At 35.5% G+C, this 19,122-nt stretch overlaps 1 protein-coding gene and 1 pseudogene across 2 annotated transcripts; one reads left to right on the top strand and one right to left on the bottom strand.

Annotated features, from left to right (window-relative positions):
* Positions 1 to 1,507: 1,507 nt before the first annotated feature.
* On the bottom strand, positions 1,508 to 16,052 carry LOC117414996 (sphingomyelin synthase-related protein 1-like). 2 transcript variants are annotated; one of them, XM_034024896.3, is made up of 6 exons: positions 15,810 to 16,052; positions 9,940 to 10,535; positions 6,676 to 6,771; positions 6,193 to 6,310; positions 5,058 to 5,208; positions 1,508 to 3,468 (listed from the first exon to the last, which is right to left on the bottom strand). In XM_034024896.3, the coding sequence occupies exons 2-6, from the start codon at positions 10,518 to 10,520 to the stop codon at positions 3,164 to 3,166; spliced, it is 1,251 nt and encodes a 416-aa protein (XP_033880787.2). In that variant the 5' UTR covers positions 10,521 to 10,535; positions 15,810 to 16,052; the 3' UTR covers positions 1,508 to 3,163. The 2 variants fall into 2 exon arrangements, with proteins under 2 accessions (XP_033880787.2, XP_058882349.1); XM_059026366.1 differs by lacking the exon at positions 15,810 to 16,052 and adding an exon at positions 15,770 to 15,787.
* A 1,044-nt stretch (positions 16,053 to 17,096) lies between these two features.
* Positions 17,097 to 19,083, top strand: LOC117415791 (dual specificity protein phosphatase 13-like; annotated as a pseudogene).
* The last annotated feature ends 39 nt before the right edge of the window (positions 19,084 to 19,122 follow it).

The following is a 19,122-nucleotide window of genomic DNA, read 5'->3' as shown; positions in this document are numbered from 1 at the left end:
TTTAGACCTTGATTAGTATTCATTGTAGAATGTACCTAACCTAAGGAAACAGCATGTAGTCCCTGATTAGTGCAAACCTGTTTTCCTGATTGTCTGCTCCTGTATTTCAAGAGAATGCAGATGCGTGGACAGTGTGGACTAGCATCTTGGTTGTGTAAGTAGTTACATAAATATGTTGTTTTGATATGCTCACAGTTTGTATACTAGCAGCACAATAGCAACTTTGTTGGGTAACTTTACGCATTTGTATTACAGTAAAATAAAAAAATAAAAAATAAGAGACACACTGACATACATAAAGGCTGATATTTAAAACAGAAAAAAATAATAAAAAGTAAACTTTTTATTGCAGCTGCCCTATCACAGTCTTAAAAGTAGCAACTTACAGAGATCAATGGTAACAGTACCTTTAACAACAGGTTAATTGTTAAACCTTTAGGTGCATGAAATAGCTGCATTAAAAGGAAGCTGCAATATTCCTTTTTTTCTCAAATTTTACAGTAAGGTTACTTATTTACTAAATCCTTATGAAGACTTCGTTAAAACAGCACTGTATTTGTTTTATTTGAATTTAAATAAACAGTAGTGTATACTTCACAAGCAGCCGACTAATAGTTAATATATTAAAGTTTATAGAACTTTTTTTTTCTGTTTGGAGTATAGGCAAATTATTATAATGTAAGAATGTAGCTCAGTGTACTGTATCATCATATTGCTTTACAATTTAGTTTGCATCCCAAAATGTATTAGAAAAGAGGGATACTGCAGCTTTTACTATATCTTAGTGTACTTACACCATTATATGTGATTTTAATACTGAAGGTATTGTAAAACAATGTAAACATTGACAGGAACAAATAGTGTTAAATCGCACAAGTGCAGTTTAGTAAATTAGAAAAAAAGCAGCTATTACCTTAAACTTTACAAACAACCCTGTAATAACTACCATCACAATTTAATTATTGTCCATTACTGTTTTGCACTGGAACAAGAAAAGCTTAAAAAGAGTAAGTAGCTTCAAGTGACATTTTCTTTATTGTCCTCTTACTGTTTTTGGTGTTTCCAATGATTCTGAATGTTGTTGCAGGTACTCAAATCTTGTTTTTTTATTTCAATGTTTGATATACAACTGTGTTAACCCTTTAAGGTTCAAGGGACATGTGTGTCCCACAAATAAAATGATGCTGTGATGATTTTTGCTATGACGTGCACGAAACAGGGTTTAAAATCTACTGACAGGTTGAATCTAGTCATCCAAATTGACAGTTTCCTTCTGATACTTGAGTCACTCTCAAATGTATTTTAAGAAGAAACCGTTTGAACAACCGCTCAATTCCTTGTGTACCTTCAGGGGTTAAGGTGCTTTGACCTGAGCTTAAGAGTAGCTCTTGAATAGTAGTTGGCAGATTCTCTTTCAACATTGGTATGTTTAAACCTGGCTAGACCAGCAAAGTACAGGATTGGGTTTATGAGTCAACACGTAGTATATTTATTTGCCCATACACAATGCCTGTTCACTAGATGATGCTGGCTCTTAAAGACTGAAAAGCTACTTACTCTTGAAGATTGCTCCAGCAGTTTTTTCAAATCATACTTCTAAGCAATCTTACTCTCTCCTGACAGAGAAACATTTCACAAAAAATTGAAAGTTTATTGTAGAACTTTTCCTGTTTTATTTCTTATCACTTTTCATTTTAGGCAGAAATTAAACTGACACGAAACTAATAATTAAATTAATAATTATATATATATTATTTAACATTAATAGTTAACATAGATAGATTGTACAGTCGGCACCGCTTTATCGGGATGCCTCAGGAGAAGGAAAAATATCCTGAATAAGCAGCTGTCCCAATTAAACGAGAGGCAGTTGAGATGACCTTAGTCACACTTTTTTGATACTTAAGATAAAGAAAAAGAATGAAATCATAATATTTCTAATTAAATGTTAAATACATAATTAAAAAAAAAACAAGTCAATGTTTTTTTTACTTTTTATTCCTAAACAAAATGAATCGCACCTGTGATGTTGACACGCCAGCGTTCTTTGCAACAGCAGCCTGAGAAACCACAGGTGTGGTTTACGCACTTTACACAAGTCACAACGTAATCACGTATTCACTGCTATGTGATACATGACCTGTCTTGCTCTGAAACGCGATCTTCATTCATCATTTGAAAATAATGTATCCCAATTAAACGACATAAATAGTATTGGGAAAAACCGTCTCCCAGAGTTTTATCCTATTTAAGCAGAAATCACGATTATCAGGATCCCGATTAGGCGGCGCCGACTGTAATAAGTTAAAATCTGCATAAAGTTAGTAAAACAATTGGCTTTCTCTCTATAATACTGCTAGTGTATTGGATAAACTGAACATTACACTAAGGTTGGTTATGTTTTGGTTCAATCCTAACACTATTAGAGTTTGACTATGCTTAAACAAATAGGTCAAGCTGATGACAATAAACAGATTTGCTTTCTGAGTCTAGTAAACAGCCCCATGAAACTAAAAAAATGATGTTGCTATCTAGGGTAAAATATAAATATGGAGATTTCCAATACCAGCACCATAGTAACAATTTTGAAATGCACAGTGGGCACTGTAAGAGTATATAATTCCACCCCAACCGACCATACATTACCTAAATTAACCAAATATATTCGACCCCCAATATTTTCAGTAATGCTGCATTATTTTTTCTATACATTTGGTTCAAATTTTTACAATTTTAAAACAACATGAACATACATTTCCATAGGATTCACAGAGATTATGTAGAACCAAAACTCATTTAAAAAGCTTCAAAGTCAAAGGGTAAACAAAAAGCTAACTATAACCCTAAGGCCTAACCCTGCTCTTGACAGAGTAAATGAAAAATCAAAACCATGATAACTTATTAGTTTGTTTTGTAGAGAGACTGCCATTAGTGGCTTCTTGGCTGTTTTATTCCACTGGGCCAGATATGCAGCCCTAAGTGTAACCTAACTGGATCCCTAAATGCAATCTTAAAGCACCTCTTTTGTCTTAGGTCTAATAATACATAATCTTGGCAAAACAATGTCAAGAACTTAAATATTTCATGACCACTATTCAGGAGCGGTTGCATAACTGTCAGTGGTTTCAAATATGGGCCACAGAACATCACACTGAAGTTGGCTCTAGCCGATTAATCTTTTCAGTATGGAAGGTTTAGAGAAGGGCCAGCAGTATTCATTGGGCACTGGTCCGTTAACGTTGCACTCAAAAAAGGAGAACATGGGGAACCAGATCCTGGCTCTGCGGCTCTGCTGATAGGCTCTGGTGTTCGCTAGTGTGTGGTAGTACAAAAACAGTCTTGTGGTGATATAAAAAGCAATGAAGACATCTATTGAGTAGTGTTCATGGGCTGCTAGTATAAAGAAGATGCCAAACAGATTCAGAACCCAAGACAAGGTGTGTATAAAGTTCCAGCCTCTTGGAGTATCTAAGAGAAAAAAAAAAGTAAAAAAAATAGAAATCATACTTACTCACATATTTTATATTACTATCATATCTGACAACAAATACACACAGTATTAACTGTTACATTCTCAGGTTGTCCAGAAAACTGTAACGGCCTGCAATATGTAGAGTACTTTTGTGGAAATGGGCTTTCTCTCAAGAGAATTGACGAATGGAATCTCTCTACCATTTACTCTTGGGAATTCCAAATCATGTTATCCTGCAATAACTTAATAGAGTACAATTTGGATAAACTCATGTCATAAAGTGACAGCATAGCAACAGCAGTCTATCCATTTTTTTCTTTTTATTTATATGTACATATTGCAGTTCAGCATTGCATGCTGAATAAGTAATCAACTTTTGTTGTCGTTCTCAGAAATCACATGTGATGGCAGCAGAGGCACAAGAAGACAATCAAGTGATTTCCTTGAGATACAGTAGTCTCTAAGAGAACACCCCTCGGAAAGCAAGCAAAGTGTTCTCTTAGCCGAAGTTTTCTCTAAGACAGAGTTGACTACCAGGCACAATATGCCAAGGCCAATCACGACATGAATCAATAAATACAAATATTTTTATTACTTATGTCATGATGCACGTGCATCAACATATGAAATGAACAGAATAAGTAAGAGAAAACCAATAGGCAAGCATATGTTAATAAGCCATAATAATAAACTAACAAACTAAATTAACAAAGCACCCCTACATATGGTAAAATGCACCAGCGGCTTTAACAGTAATTATGAATACAACAATTCATTTTAACACAATGGTTATTAACACAGCACCCCTACAAACATTAAAAATGCAGCAGCAGCTCTAAATTACTCTTGCAATGACAAGTCAGTTTTGAGAAGATTGAATAAACCATTTGAGTTTGATGATGATGAGTTATCAGGTTACAAAACACTACTGTATCAGTTTTGAATCGGTTAACAACAAATAAATAGCTATCTGTGCCAAAAAGGCGTTCTTTTAAACGAAGTTCCTGTTCCTTTAGACCTTTCACCACAAGGTTGTTTCCTAAGCCGAAGTGTTCTCTTAGGAGGTGTTCCTATACACAGAGACTAGTGTATCTTTTTTTCTCTTGAAATTTGAGGGACTGGCTTTGTTTACAAGAAGCCTAGAAATTCCTGATTCTCTAGACTTCTGGGAATATGACATACCATGCATATACAACAAACATTACTCATGCTGTATAATGTGTTTCAAGATCTCCTTGGTGACAAAACATTGAACTCTCCAGCAATAAAAAGCCAAACCATGTAATCATTTCCTAGCAACTGAAAATGGTTGAGAATTAGCCCAGACAAATTTCTTTGTCAAGACAAACAACGTTGACGTTTAAAGTCCTCAGATTCAGCATGAAACTGTATTTACGTGATATCATCTTAACAAAAATAATAAAAACATTAAATGTTTGCAATTTTTTTTTTTTTTAAATAATATAATTGTATGGTATCAATATCAGTAGACATGCAAGCTTAAAAGTAAAATGCTGCCAGACTTATCAATATATTCTCAATATATAATTTTTTAACAGTTTACACTAGTGGCAGCTATACTTACACTCTGTTACAAAGAAGTTCAGCATAGTCAGGACTACTGTGTGACCACTGAACATGTAATCCCCACAGGTATGGACTCCCGTTAACGTCATTCCAAAACCGCTCCAAATGGCCACCGCACGCTTCAGTTTTGCCCACATGTCGCTGTTTAGCTGAAATATTACAGAATAAAGGAATGTGTATTAATATGCATCCCAACAATAATGCTGCCATATCATTGTTTTGGTGTGTTTATGAATAATTCATAGGAGTAGGTCAGAGTTGTGTATCAGCATGTAGGAAAAGTATACTATTCCCACTAGAGATCTAGATGACACATATCAATTAGCTGCAGCAAATGTAAATCAATTACACCTACACAACCTTTAAGAGTCAATCCTGTCAGCCAGATGACGGCTCTTAACACATGATTTCATATCTATCAGACATGCTGATTTGATAATCTGTTTATTCTGTATATTTATAGTGCAGTGCACTGTGACTGCATATGCCTGCCCAATCAATTTCATTTTATAAGCAACACTTATTTGCTGTTGTGTCATCTAGTTACCATAAAATCATCTATGCATGTAGCAGTACAAACACAAAACTATACTTGTATGCTTTCATACCTAAATGTCAAAATACTGGAACTAACTTTAGACGGATAAAAAGAACTACAACTTTGTCAGTAATAGATTTATAATATTTCTTAAAAGTAGATTCAAAATGTGTTAAAAACGAATCAGCGCTTCAAGGAATGGATTATGATTAGGGCTTGATTTTTTCGGGTGTATATTTGTGAACAAGATCCCATAAAATCGCCTTTTAGAGGAATGTATTTGATTTGAAAGTAAATCACACTGACTGTCAAAATAGGTTTCAACAAAGATTCCTAGGAAGCGCAAACCAATACATTCCTCTAATACGTTTGAGTGGTTTACACAGTGTTATGGGATGAGTAAACAATGTATACCAAAAAATACAAGAAAATTCTAATGCAATCACAACCCTAGGCTTCAACTTCTGTGGCCTCCAAGTCTGTTTGTGGATGAAACACCAAGCAGAAAGCAAAAAATATATATATAATAACAACACTTCTAAATTCCATTTTATTCCCCACCTAGAAGTTGAATATGACAGGCACTCAAACATACCTTTCCAGAACACTGCAAATGTTGGCCAGGCACCGAGAGGGAAGTCACAAACATTGTAATGCAGCGCAGCATGAAGACTGTGCCCATGAGACTACACAAGCGGCGTAAAAGAATTGATCTGCGAGTGAAAGCAATATTGAAATGATCAAGCAAGAGAAGTACAGGCTATCCGAGGGTTATCCAGGAGATCACTTTACTGCCTGGCCTGACAGAAGTTAACTGAAGAGGCATGGTTGTACAGTGTACGCAGTAGTGTAACATTGTGGACATTTATAAGAATGCAGATATCTGTTTTTAAGCATTGTTAATCCTCAGAGACTGAAGGGAAGGCTTTTAACAAACTATTGTGTTTAAAATACAATAAGTAATTGCATGTCATGTTTAAGGAAGAAAAATAAATCTGCATTCTTTTAACACAAACCTGTCAAGTTTTGCATTGATGATTGATGGCCACTCTAAAGTCTATTCTAAACAGTTCTGTACCTGTGCTTGTGAAGTAGCAACACCAACAACCAAATGTTGCACAGGACCACACCACAGGCTTCAGCCATAGCAAAGGCCCATGGTATCCTTGGTACACTGTAAAGAGAACAGAAATTAATTTAGTGTTGCAATATTTATAAACTTGTACGCTTGATCTTCATGTATTTGGTTTCTTCGATTACTACCACTTAGGGGTGTTGCAAAAAGATAATCGCGATATAAATTCTAACGACAATAGTTTTAATTATCGCGGTCATTTATTTATTCATAATTATGATTTTGCCCACTGAGAAAGACGCATCAACTAGAAAAAAAAACTATAATAGGAACATCCATTAGATGGCGATAACGAACCTTTCACTGGGTTTTATATATCCCAAAATTATGGCTAAACGGATACAATCAGTTATCTGGGATCATTTTGGTTTTTAAAAAAATGACGATGGTCAGGTTATTGAAGAGAGAGGGCCACTTTGTAAATTATGTTAAACTGTTCTTTCAAAGAGGCGAATATGTTCACGCATTTACTAAACCACCACCAAGCACTTTATAAAGAAGCAACATCGGTAAGGAACACAGTGTTTATTAAAAACAGTCTTACGTAAACCAATTGCGTGTATAATAATAATGCTAATGCGTTTTAAGTATTCCCGTTTTATGATTAAAAACCACAATTATATATTTTTAAGCTACAAGCATAAGGAGGACACATATTTTAACACTATTTAAAACAGACACAAGGATATAGTGAGCATTGCGTGTACTCGAACAGGAACATCAATATATTTAAAGGCTACACCCTAAACGCTCAGCGAACACCACACTCACTATATCCTTGTGGCTGTTTTCTAGTTATTTATTTTCAGCTACAGATTGGCATTTTCAAACATTAATTTAATTAAAGTTTAACATTTTGTTTATGTACAGGTCAGCAGTAAAGTCATAAACAGTTTGCAATTTAAAAACCCCTTACTTCTGACTCCTAGTGTTGTTATTGTGGTCCTAAAATCTGCTGTCTTAATGCAGTTACTTTGAGTTCTGAACAAGAAACATTTTAAAAAGATGTAAGGAGAGGCTCACCACAGCTAGTCTGTATTCACGTTTTTTTTTCTATTTATTCATTTTCATATGCTTAATTACTGGTACTGGAGTAAAACTTAGGGCAGGCTGATATGACCAGCTCCATTTAGAAATGAGTTTGACGCAGTAATAGTGTAGCTATTGGGAATAAGACAATTGTAACATCCTTAAAATCAGACTAACAATTATGAGAAACACCCAAACGAATCAGGTAAAACCCCCAAAACAAAACCCTTTTAAAAAAAATTAAAAAAATAAATAAATAAACAAAGGACCAATCTTTGTATACAGTAATTGATACCTATGTTAAGTAGATGTTTAAAAACTGTTCTGAGAGTTCTAGATTTAAAATAGAGTGTTTTGTAAACATCTGTTGTATTATAATTAAGCACCATATTTTTTTTTTTCCAATTTGGTTTATAATGTTGTAAAACATGTTTTAGCTTAATAAATAGTTACCCTTTTAAATCTGTAAGAATTCTTTTTTTTTTTTTTTTTGGTTCTTTGTAAAATACCGTGCTCTATGGCAATTATCGTGATAATACCCCACAGAATAATCATCGTAGAGAATTTTCATATTGTGACATCCCTGCTACCAATACATATTGAACAAAAATGACAGTCAGAATGTATTCTACAGTATGTGTTCCTTTCAATTAAATGAATAAATACGTGAATGTGGTCCAGATACGATAAATACAAATAATGTATTCCTTGTTTCTAATCTGCTAGCACAGATCAGTCCAGGAAGCTCAGAATTGTGCTGCAGAACAGTCATTTGCGGGTTGAGAAGATGAACTCCAAACACTGATGACCAGCACTGTGCAGTATGTAGACTCAGAGGATTAACAAATCTGCATTAATCTACTGATATACTGCTTTGAAGCCAAATGATTTTCTTTTTGTTGTTGCTCATCACCTAAATGCATTTGGCCAACTTTTTCCATGTTCTATACTTCTGTTTAATTGCATTCACATATCACTGCAAAAACAGCTTTCAGTAATGGAAACTAAAGTAAGAGAATATTTAAGAGGCAACAAATAGCCGCCGTTTAATTTTCTCCTATTAGATATTTGCACAATATAAATGACATCATCTTCAGACCTCAGGATCCTGTGTCTTGCAGTATATATGGCACATTATATTGAATGGGTGCTGAAGAGTGGAAAGTGAAAGCTGATTTGGTGCAGATGAAAATTATGCTTTTACAGTACAATGCCATGTGATATTTATAAAAAAATAAATTAAAAATCTATCCATCCAACAGCATCAAGGACAATGCAAGAAATGACGGTCAAATTCAGTACACAGTGAATAAGTACCTCTTACTGTAAACCAAGGACATTGGAGAACTCACACTGTATTTGCATTTCTGCTATTAAACATGCTCTGCAGGGGATATGAACTAATCCACTGGCCTACTGACAACCACCACCAGGCCTCACTTGATTTAGATTTGCAAGTCGAAGCAGACTATTTTCCTGTGTTGAAACATCATGGCAAAGCAGTAAACAAATGCATATACAGTAGATTAAAAACAGTAATAAAGAATTGAGCCTCCAATGTCCCCTGACAAGCTCATTATATGAGCACATTATACCCATCCAGAATACCAAATACTAAAAAAAAATGACTGCAACAAAAACTGTTTATGAAAATATACGATCTTAAAAATAATTTTGGTTTGCCTGCTGCAGCTTGATACAACTTTAAGCAAGAGGACAGCAAATGTATTATGACTGATTGCCAGAGAATGCCTTGCAGTCAACTGAGAGGGGTACATTCAGTGCCCTTGATGATTGCATCCAGGCTTCTGAACAGTGCCAATTATGACAAATCAATGTCATGTCGGTTTTATCATATGAATTTGAGTACGACGGGCGCTATGAATCCTTCTGAGATTATTCATGCAGTCTGGGTGAGTGTGCCTATTAGACAACAGGCTCACAGTTACAATGGTGATTAATCCTCCCTGCCAAACGTCTTACCAACTGCGTTCTTTCTACATTAGTTCTGTAAAGTGTATAAATATTTACAATTCATTAAACTCCTTAGCCACACATGTGGTCATATTTAAATCACCATAATTAATGCATGGAGTGTGCTAAAACTAAGAATCAAAGCTGAAATTCTCAAAACAAGTGATTCATGGTAATAAATGAATGGTAACAGCCAGCACCTACCTGTCTAAGAATATGTCTGGCAATGGGGGGTAGGTTTGCATGTCAGGCACCCGCTCATGGACTATAACCATGACAAAGGACGTAAACCCAAACACAAAGACAACATAAACAGAACTTAAAATGGTCTTCCAGTACTCTGGGTCCAGTCTCCGTGTATGCTGTTTATATTTCCCATTAGTATACTGTTGGTACTGGTCGGCGCTTAGGCTGGCGACTGGTTCATCCGAGTCTCTGGCTGGGTCCCCGTTATACAGCCAGTCGCTGCCCTGTATAGAGTTCGGGCTGTGTGCCCCTGAGCCAGACAGCCACCCTTCATAAGTGTAGCCCAGCTCTTCTAAAACATCGCTGTTCTGTTTCTGGAGTTTGCGAATGGAAACCATAAGCCTCTTGATGTCTCCCAGTACTTTCAACTCCAAGGGAGGGGACCGAAGGTCATACTCTGTCAGAGTCAGGATGGACGTGCCGTCCAGCTGGTGCCTGTTGCACAGAAGGTCCACATAGTCACTGAACCCTTCTTCCTTCAGCCACTTTGCCACGTGCTTGGTGGTCCAGCGGCGGATGCTGGGCTGGCTCACCGCCATTGTTTTACATTCTTTCTGTAAAAACAAACATACACTACAAATTAGCAAAGGCTTAAGGTTCAGCACTGCCCCAAAAAGGCTGCGCATTTTTATTAAATGTTTTGTATAATTAAGCTCAGAAGCCTAATTTTAATCCTGAAACATGTATTGTTTGCAGTGGAGTTTCTTAGGGGAACATGTTTACATATTAAAGCAATAATGTGGGTTCATATAGAGTAAACAGGTTGATAAAATGGTTACATAAATCCCTACCAATTGTGGTCTGAAGTTGGCTTTACTATGGTATGTAAATACTGTAAATTGGGAGTGGCGTGGCTTACAAACCGAGAGTAAACTTGCCAGTTTGAATGGCAAACTGCTTAATTTATCCAGCTATTTCACAAGCCTTAATTTACTGTAAATAGCAATGTGTACAATACTCAGTAATACTTGTTTGATAACTTCCTGTCTGACAAAAGCTAGACAGATGTACGGTACTGGTGGATTACCAATCCAGTTTTGCACATGGGTAGAATATGTTTAGTATCACGAAATAGATAAGGATAACTAACTGTTAGACTGTAATTTACATCATATCAGTCTCTTCCTTTCATTCATGGCTGCAGTATTAAAATAATCTGAAAATGTAAACCAAAAACAATTCTCAAGGTCTAGTATTTAAGGAGACCATTGAAAGGCAATGCAAGTCCAAGTTCACATTTTATCTCTGACAGAAGCTGATATTGCTTTTCAGCATTGATTTAGTAGCCCTTTATCAATCAAGAATAGACTGTAAACACAAACATATTTGAAAGATTGCCTAAGAGGGCTTATTGTATGATACACAGGGTTCATATTTTTCGGGTGTGGAATTATCCTTAAAAAGTCAGCTTTTTTATTTATAACCCACAAGATGGGTTAAAAAATGTAAAGTCAACACAACTGTAAAGATCAGTTCTGCAAATGAGTGGAGTGGAAGCACATAGACCTCTCATGACTCACGTTAGGTTATTCAAGTACAGTACTTAAACCACGACCTCAACTTTCATACAAATACTTATTTTCCACAATGATTACACATCCCCTTCCGAGAGCAGCCAGCTGACCAGAGCCAGGTTTTTCTAGCACTAAGCATAGTCATACTGTAACCACAACCAAACCACCCAGCAGATGACAGGGCACGGGTCTGTAGTATAGGAAGTTAACTCTCTGGGGGCTTTGTTAGGCAAAGGCTTATATTGCAGTTTTATTTAGGGAAAGACTACACAGAAGTGCTATTAAAAATGAATACGAATGTCCAATATTTAATCATTGTTGGAAAACAACAGTGCTGACAAAATTACAAAGTTATGTAGAGTAGCCCCACCTTTATCAGATTCCACTGATAATATATTCAGCGATTTAACATTGGCTCAGGCCAATTCAAGTGTAATGTACACGACAACAGAGATAACAGCTTATTTATATATGATATAATATATACCACAAAGATTGATGAAAACCTGATGATATCTTGAGAATAGCTTAAAATACCTAAAGAGTACAGTTGTTGTGGGCTTCAAGCTAGTAACCTGAATTCAGTTTTAAGATTTTATGTAAAACATTGTAATGAGCAAAATCACTGTACATTTTACTAAAAGTGAATACTGTTCAACTGGTGCACTACTGTATCAAGCTGTCACAGATGTTGATTTTCCAGGGCCAGAAAAGTCTTAAATGTCTCAGATTGTTAAATAAAGAAACTAAGTCACTATGAGCAAGCATCCACAGTATCACATTAAAGTGTATCTTGCAGGTCAAACCCACCAATACATTTCTGTATAAATTTCATCAATAGAAATAAAACAGTTTTTATGCTGTTAGAAAATATTAATAAACAACAACGATACGATGGATTTTGTGTGGTGTATGGCCACACTCACTCAAAAATTGTGTTGGCCGGAATATAACCGGAAGTTAAGTACGAAAAGGTAAACGCACATGGCAACTGCTGCTGAAAACATCGAAGACCCAATAAATTTTAGCGAACAGGGGCCACAACCCTACTTTTTTGAATCGCCGGCAAGGCAGTGAGATCCCACTGATCAACAGAGGCAGCGACTAAATGGGGATTGACAAGAAATAGAGTTGTGGACCCTCCAAAACCTGTGGCGGATCAGCAACACTGCTCTGTAATTAGTTTAGATTAGTTTAGTGATTGTCTGTTATGGCCTATAATACCCATTTTTGTCATATTTTGTCTGTGATCACAGGCCACAGACTGTCACAGAAGAGCAGACCATTGACAGTGACACTGTGAAACCTTTTCAAAGATGATAAATTACAAACATTACAATAATGTACAGTAGACATAAGGATTGATAAGATGGCATTATATAAAGCAGATAAGACAACTTCAGCAATGAATATGGAAAAATAAACGTTTCTTTACTCGCCATTACGTCAGTGGTACAAATTTTCTGATGCAGTAAAGTTATTACAAACAGACAGTTGTTTGTAATAGAGAAATACAGGTTTACAATATGGTAATGCCATAACAACTATTTACATGTTTTGTATCCTGATGATGCACACACAATAATTAAAGTCTCTGTATAATTTTAGAAGTGAGTGTCGATATTATGACTAAGTTTCTGTCAAAAATAGTAATGTAACTAAAATACTGTAACTTACTTAGGCCTACTCGTTAGGTAAGCAAGGAAATTAAGAAACAGACAACCCAATGCCGATGCCCTGACAGGTTGGAGTTTGTGCAACCCCTACACATGCACGAATTCACCATATTATTTTATTATTATTATTTCTTTTTTTTTTTCTCTCACAAACCTGTAGGCCAGACATACAGGCCGAAAACTGTTTCCCTTTTGAAACGGCACGCGTGACGTGGTGCAAAAAGGTTGTGTTTTTTGTAGGCGTGGTCCATGATCCACATTATAATCAAATTTTAGTGGTCTATAAAATGTTTTTTAAAAAAAAGAATAATGCTAATATTCTTAATAAACACTGCTGCATCCATTTCAGTGATAAAACAAAACCTGCAAGATACACTTTAAGCACAGTTCTTTATGCCAATAACCTCCTGAAGTACAGAATGTTCTTGTTTAACCACCCAACACACATTTTGACTTGATGATCTGCTACACAAGTGCAGAATATGTACAACCCAGGTTGCTGATTACAGAAGCGTCCTAGTGCCAATTTAAAAAAAATAAATAAAAAGTATCTCCTACATAGGACTTTATATCGCCTACGTAGGATTATTTAAAAAGTCCTACGTAAGACCATGGACGGGAGATCCCAGGGGGGCGGCGCACAATTGGCCAGGCTATGTCACACGTTTCGGAGGAGGCATGTGTCCATCTTCGTCCCTCCCGAGACAGCGCAGGGGTGGCAGCGGTGAGTCGGGTTGAAATAAAGAAAATGAAGGTCCTACATAAGAGATACGACTATTTTTTTTTTTTTTTTTTTTTTTTTTAAATTGGCACTAGGTAGGACGCTTCTGTAGCTGACACTTACATTTTCAAGATCATGTAAAAACTAGACAGGGGTGTTTTTGTGAGCAAAAGCAAAGCCTTAACATTAACAGTTTCTGAAATACGGTATGATGATAAAAACAAATCCGGCCATATTCATTTTTATTAGATATTAATGGTTTATATGTTTGAATGCTGTAATTCTATCAGATTATAGTAAGCATTGTCCTTTGTACAGTACAGCAAGGTTCTGCTGAGTTCTCTTGCCTGGAACCTTTTATCCTATTCAGGCTAATGTAGCACTGTGTCACACATACAGTACCAGAATGCTCTCTATACAGTGCTTCCAGACATTTGCTATGCAAAAAGACATCTGTAGCTTCTACAGATTTCTACTACTGTAACTTCCATTTTCCAATAGCTATAAATAGAAAAAATACCCATCCAATTACACAGAATCTAGAATAAAATGTCCTTTTTAAACTTAATAAAAAAAATAATTGCAGTTCACATTAACTATAGGGTGAGGTGGGGGTGTAATGACACACTAGTGTCATGATATGATACGTCTCACGATATGTATGTCTGGATACAGTATGTATCACGATACATGTGATGGTCCTGATGGGCTAACTAGTCTAATTTTTCTTCAAAATGATGTATCGATGTCAAGAAGATTAATTTCTGAGATGTATAATTTTATAAATGTTTGAACGGCTAACTTGATATCATCAAGTTTCATATTCACAAATCCTAACAGGAACACACAGAAACATTATCATACAGACCCTGTGTTTGCTATTAGGAAAGTTGCTTCTGAACAGGATTTGAACTCCGGTACAACCTCAACATGGGAAATCAAAAGGCATCTAAGTTGCAGATGACAGATGAGCAAAGCAATTCAAATAGTGTGTTGTTTAAGTACAGTAGTTCATGTCCAATAGTTCAATCAGGTATATCCAAAAAGTGCCCATCTCTGTAGATCGATACTACAGTACAGAAATAAAGTAGAACCAAGACAATGCTTTCAGCCCTTACAAACTGTACAATACCATGTTCAGGTCATTCATTTAATAAAACACTTCAGTATTTCAGCCCACTAGTGCACTGTTCGGTACTGTTGCACAACGACGAAGCAGTAATACAATATACAGTAACAAAGCTGAACTGCAGATAAGTGAATACAATAAAAGTACAAACAATACATCGCCCACACCAGCGACTTGAGCTTTGTATAGTCTTCTAGATGTTGAAAAACGACCAAGATATTTGGTAACGGAAATACATATGCAATAGAAGGCAATTGTTCAAAATGTATCACTCAGAATGTATACCAAAAACAAACAAACCAAAAAAATACATTAACCACTGGGATTTAAATGACTGCATTTCCTGATTTACACATAACCCTATCTACTGCCTTGTAAGCTAGAGCTTGCAGAAAGCATAATTACTAGTTATTTTGTTGACAACACCCAAAAAAGTCTGACAGCACATACAAACAAAGCCGGTATACAGTTTCTGCTGGTAAGAATCACGGTCAGTTACGATATATGTGTTCAGACGAATGTACTAAAAACGCTGCCACTAAGCGCCGTTTAAACGTGTATGGCACACACACACATATGTAAGATTGACAAAATGTAACACATTAATTGCACGACCAATTAAACTAAAAAAGGTCACAGGAACAGTACCATTCATTAACCAGGGCCTAGCTACATTTGAATTAATATATTTTTTCAAATCATAAAAATGTGTGGGGAGAGTGAAAATGATAAACCCCACTTGACTTACTCTGTTAATATAAAAACATGGAGAGTACAGGGCTACTCACGCGAAATCGTTCACTCGTTCAATATGTCCAGCTTCTCTTTAGTCAATCTTCTTATACGCTTGTTCTAATATCGATTGTGGTAGACTGTATAAATGCTTACTAATGGGAGTGCAACTCCAAATCATTGCTCTCTGACTTCATGTTCTGACAACCGAGCAGTCGTCACGGTAAACAGGAACTACGTACGAAGACCCGTTTGACAGGAAAGACCTACTAGTTACAACAGAGGGTGACTCTGAACGATAAGAAAAGAGGCGGATAAAACTACTGACATCTATTGGGCAATAAAGGGAATGGGTTCTATTACAGTTCATTGATGGTGACTAAAACGTCTAAATATGATTAAGTAATTTGCTTTAAAATAATTCAACATTAAATTAAAACTTTTTTTTATAAGTTTGCTAACATTACCGGCACATTTGAAAAGAGTTGACAGGTCAGCCCAAATTATAAAGGTGGATTTTGATGGGTTTTAAAATAAATATTCTTATAAAGTAATCCAGCCATTTTCTTTTCACTTATTAGCATCGGTTGCATTATCACTGCCCCCATATTGTTGTGTTGAAGACTTTTTGGTTATTTGCTTATTTTTGTAATACAGTACTTTAATTTGCAATACAGGAGAACACATTCCAACTGTATCCTGCTATTTCACTTCCTCTGTGGTAGGCCACACAAACAGGAAGAGATTTTGTACCAGACATCTGCAGCAACTATAGTTGTTATATAGCATTATATTTTAAATAGTTGCATATTCCAAATACAAACAAAGAAACAAAATATCTTTAGTAGAAGATAATATCGCTAGATATAAAAAAAAAAGTACAGACATTTACATTAAAACTTCAGTTACATCAAGTGAAAAAAAAAACAGTATAGAATAAAAATAATTTTAACAAACATTAGCATATTGGCAATCTTGCAGCCTATGGTTCCAAACTTCTGAAATACCTGGTGTCACCAAAACAACTCGCACCCAGTTTACACTTCACAAAAACCCAATGACACTCATTAATGCCATGTTTATTCCTTTAAAAGTAATTTACATTAAAATGGCAACAACACATTTATCTATTTCCTACCTAATAATACAATTCCATGTATTCAAAGTAATTACTTAGAGAAGTTAGATTTCTGCTTTGCTGTATAAGAACTCTGCACCTGCTGGCAGATGTCTCAGTATGCAAAGTGGGGCAGACATGTCAAATCAAAACTAAACAAGCTGCTGGGGATAGGTGAAAAAAAACAAACATAATAATCAAATGAGAAAACAAATCAGCTCACAAAATGTCCACAGAAGAAATATTACATTGTAATTCATCAAAATCCTTTGAAAACTCCAGCACTGATGCTGAAACCCCATCTGGTAAACAGCTAGAGGATATATTGTACAGTGACCAATCTTCCTGTAGATGAAGTGTGGTCTAACATCTACTTTGGGGATATGCAAGGCTTTTGCAAAGTTTGTACTATGGTGTGCTATTTTAAAATGATCCATGACTGTGTTTTTTATGTCTAACTAAAATAGCAAAAAAAATAAAATAAAAAAAAAGTTTTTTAGATTTGGAAAGACTGCTGTTTATTCCTTATTTAGGATCTGTTTCAGATTTTCTATTTTAAATTTTCAAATTGTACAGTCAACTAATAATCTGCAGATGCTCCAAATACAGTGTGCCACACCCTCAATAACTCCGCAACACTGTTCTGGTTGACACAGTATTTGGGGTAATGTGCATTTTAATTGACTTTCATATCTCTTAATGCTTGACATGTGTACTGCTTCCCCAATAGCCATAAAAAGTAGGATTGATTTCCAGATTTAAGTGTTTTACTTAAATGTTATTTTTGTATTTGTTGCAGGTATATGGCTCATGATAGATATGGCCTGTGGAAGATGGGGATTGCTCATGAGAAAATGTGCTGCAAAGGAAGTCCTGATTTTTATGTTACAACTGTAGACTATCATGGGGTCCCAGCTAGTGATCTGCCAGACTTTGACCTGAGTCAATATTTCTATTTGTCTGCAATCAATTCTCCAGGGGGTAAGAATCTTTTTTTTTTTTTTCTAAATGTACTATTCATGATCTGTGTTCCTGCCTTTAAAATATTGAGTAGACCAAGAAAATGCATCAGAAGAACAGTTGCTTGGCAGTGGTTGGTTGATAACTGCCTTCTGGATTTCCTGTGAAACCCGTAGCATGGCCACCAAGTCATTACCTCATCACATGTGAAAACAATCTCTTATCAAACAATGTAACCTGTTTATGAAATAATGTCATAAAGCACCTGAAAAACTATTGTTTATGTGAAAATGTCTGAACAGTGATGTAGTTCAATTAATAAGAATAAACTGCTGTCTTTTGAAAATAGGGTTTTAATTTAATTGACTTTTTTTGTTACGAATTTGACATTTACCATTGGCAATATGATTTAGTTAGCTTCATTTGTATAGTTTTCAATGAGGCATGCAGCAAAGGGAGGCAAAACATGAACTTTAGTATCAGAAGCTGTTTTGAGTTTAAAGTTTTCCATTGCCTTCACATACCAGGCTTTGAAAACAACCCCATTCCAACACAACTGGAATGGGGAAGTTAGAGATGAAAGCTCCTTATATTTTCACTGCTCATGTGCAATTTCTAAACAGTGAGTGAAGTTCAACCATCAATATTTGTTAACCTCAATTAGCACAAATCTTAAAACAAGGTAGTGCAAATCGATGTCTGTGAAACCAGTCAAGTGACAAATTTAAAAAAGAATCAATATTATTATATGTATATAATATTTTGAAATAAGTATAGCAGTAAAATGATATGTATTAAAGTGGTTATAGCTATTGAAATCATTTCATAAATCCAACCTGTTGTGTGCTTTCTTTTGCTAAATTATGAAGTATTGAAACCTTTCTAGCAAATAGAAGTGCACAGCAGGTGAGATTTATGGTATTATTTTGTTAGCTACAACCCCTTTAATTGCATTTGTAAGTTTCTGATAGTTTTACCAAATTATAGAAGTATTTATAAAACTACAGCGATGATTTCATATTGCCTAATCCAAGATTTCTCTTTTTTACTTCATAGCCAATATGTTTGTGCACTGTGCTGTAGGAGTGAGCAGATATGCCTCCTTGGTGTTGGCCTACCAATGCTTTATCACTACTTCTCCTTGGTTGATGCCATCAAAAAAGTGAAGGAAAACAGGTGTTTTTTTTCCAAACAGGGGTTTCCTCAAACAGTTACGGACTTTAGATATCAATTTACATAAAGAAAGACGGTAAACTGAATAGGGATCTAGGTCCTTGCATGTGAGCAATACT

Source organism: Acipenser ruthenus, chromosome 7, assembly GCF_902713425.1.
Source record: "Acipenser ruthenus chromosome 7, fAciRut3.2 maternal haplotype, whole genome shotgun sequence".
NCBI classification, from domain to species: domain Eukaryota; kingdom Metazoa; phylum Chordata; class Actinopteri; order Acipenseriformes; family Acipenseridae; genus Acipenser; species Acipenser ruthenus.
This window is presented reverse-complemented; position numbering and strand designations above follow the sequence as displayed.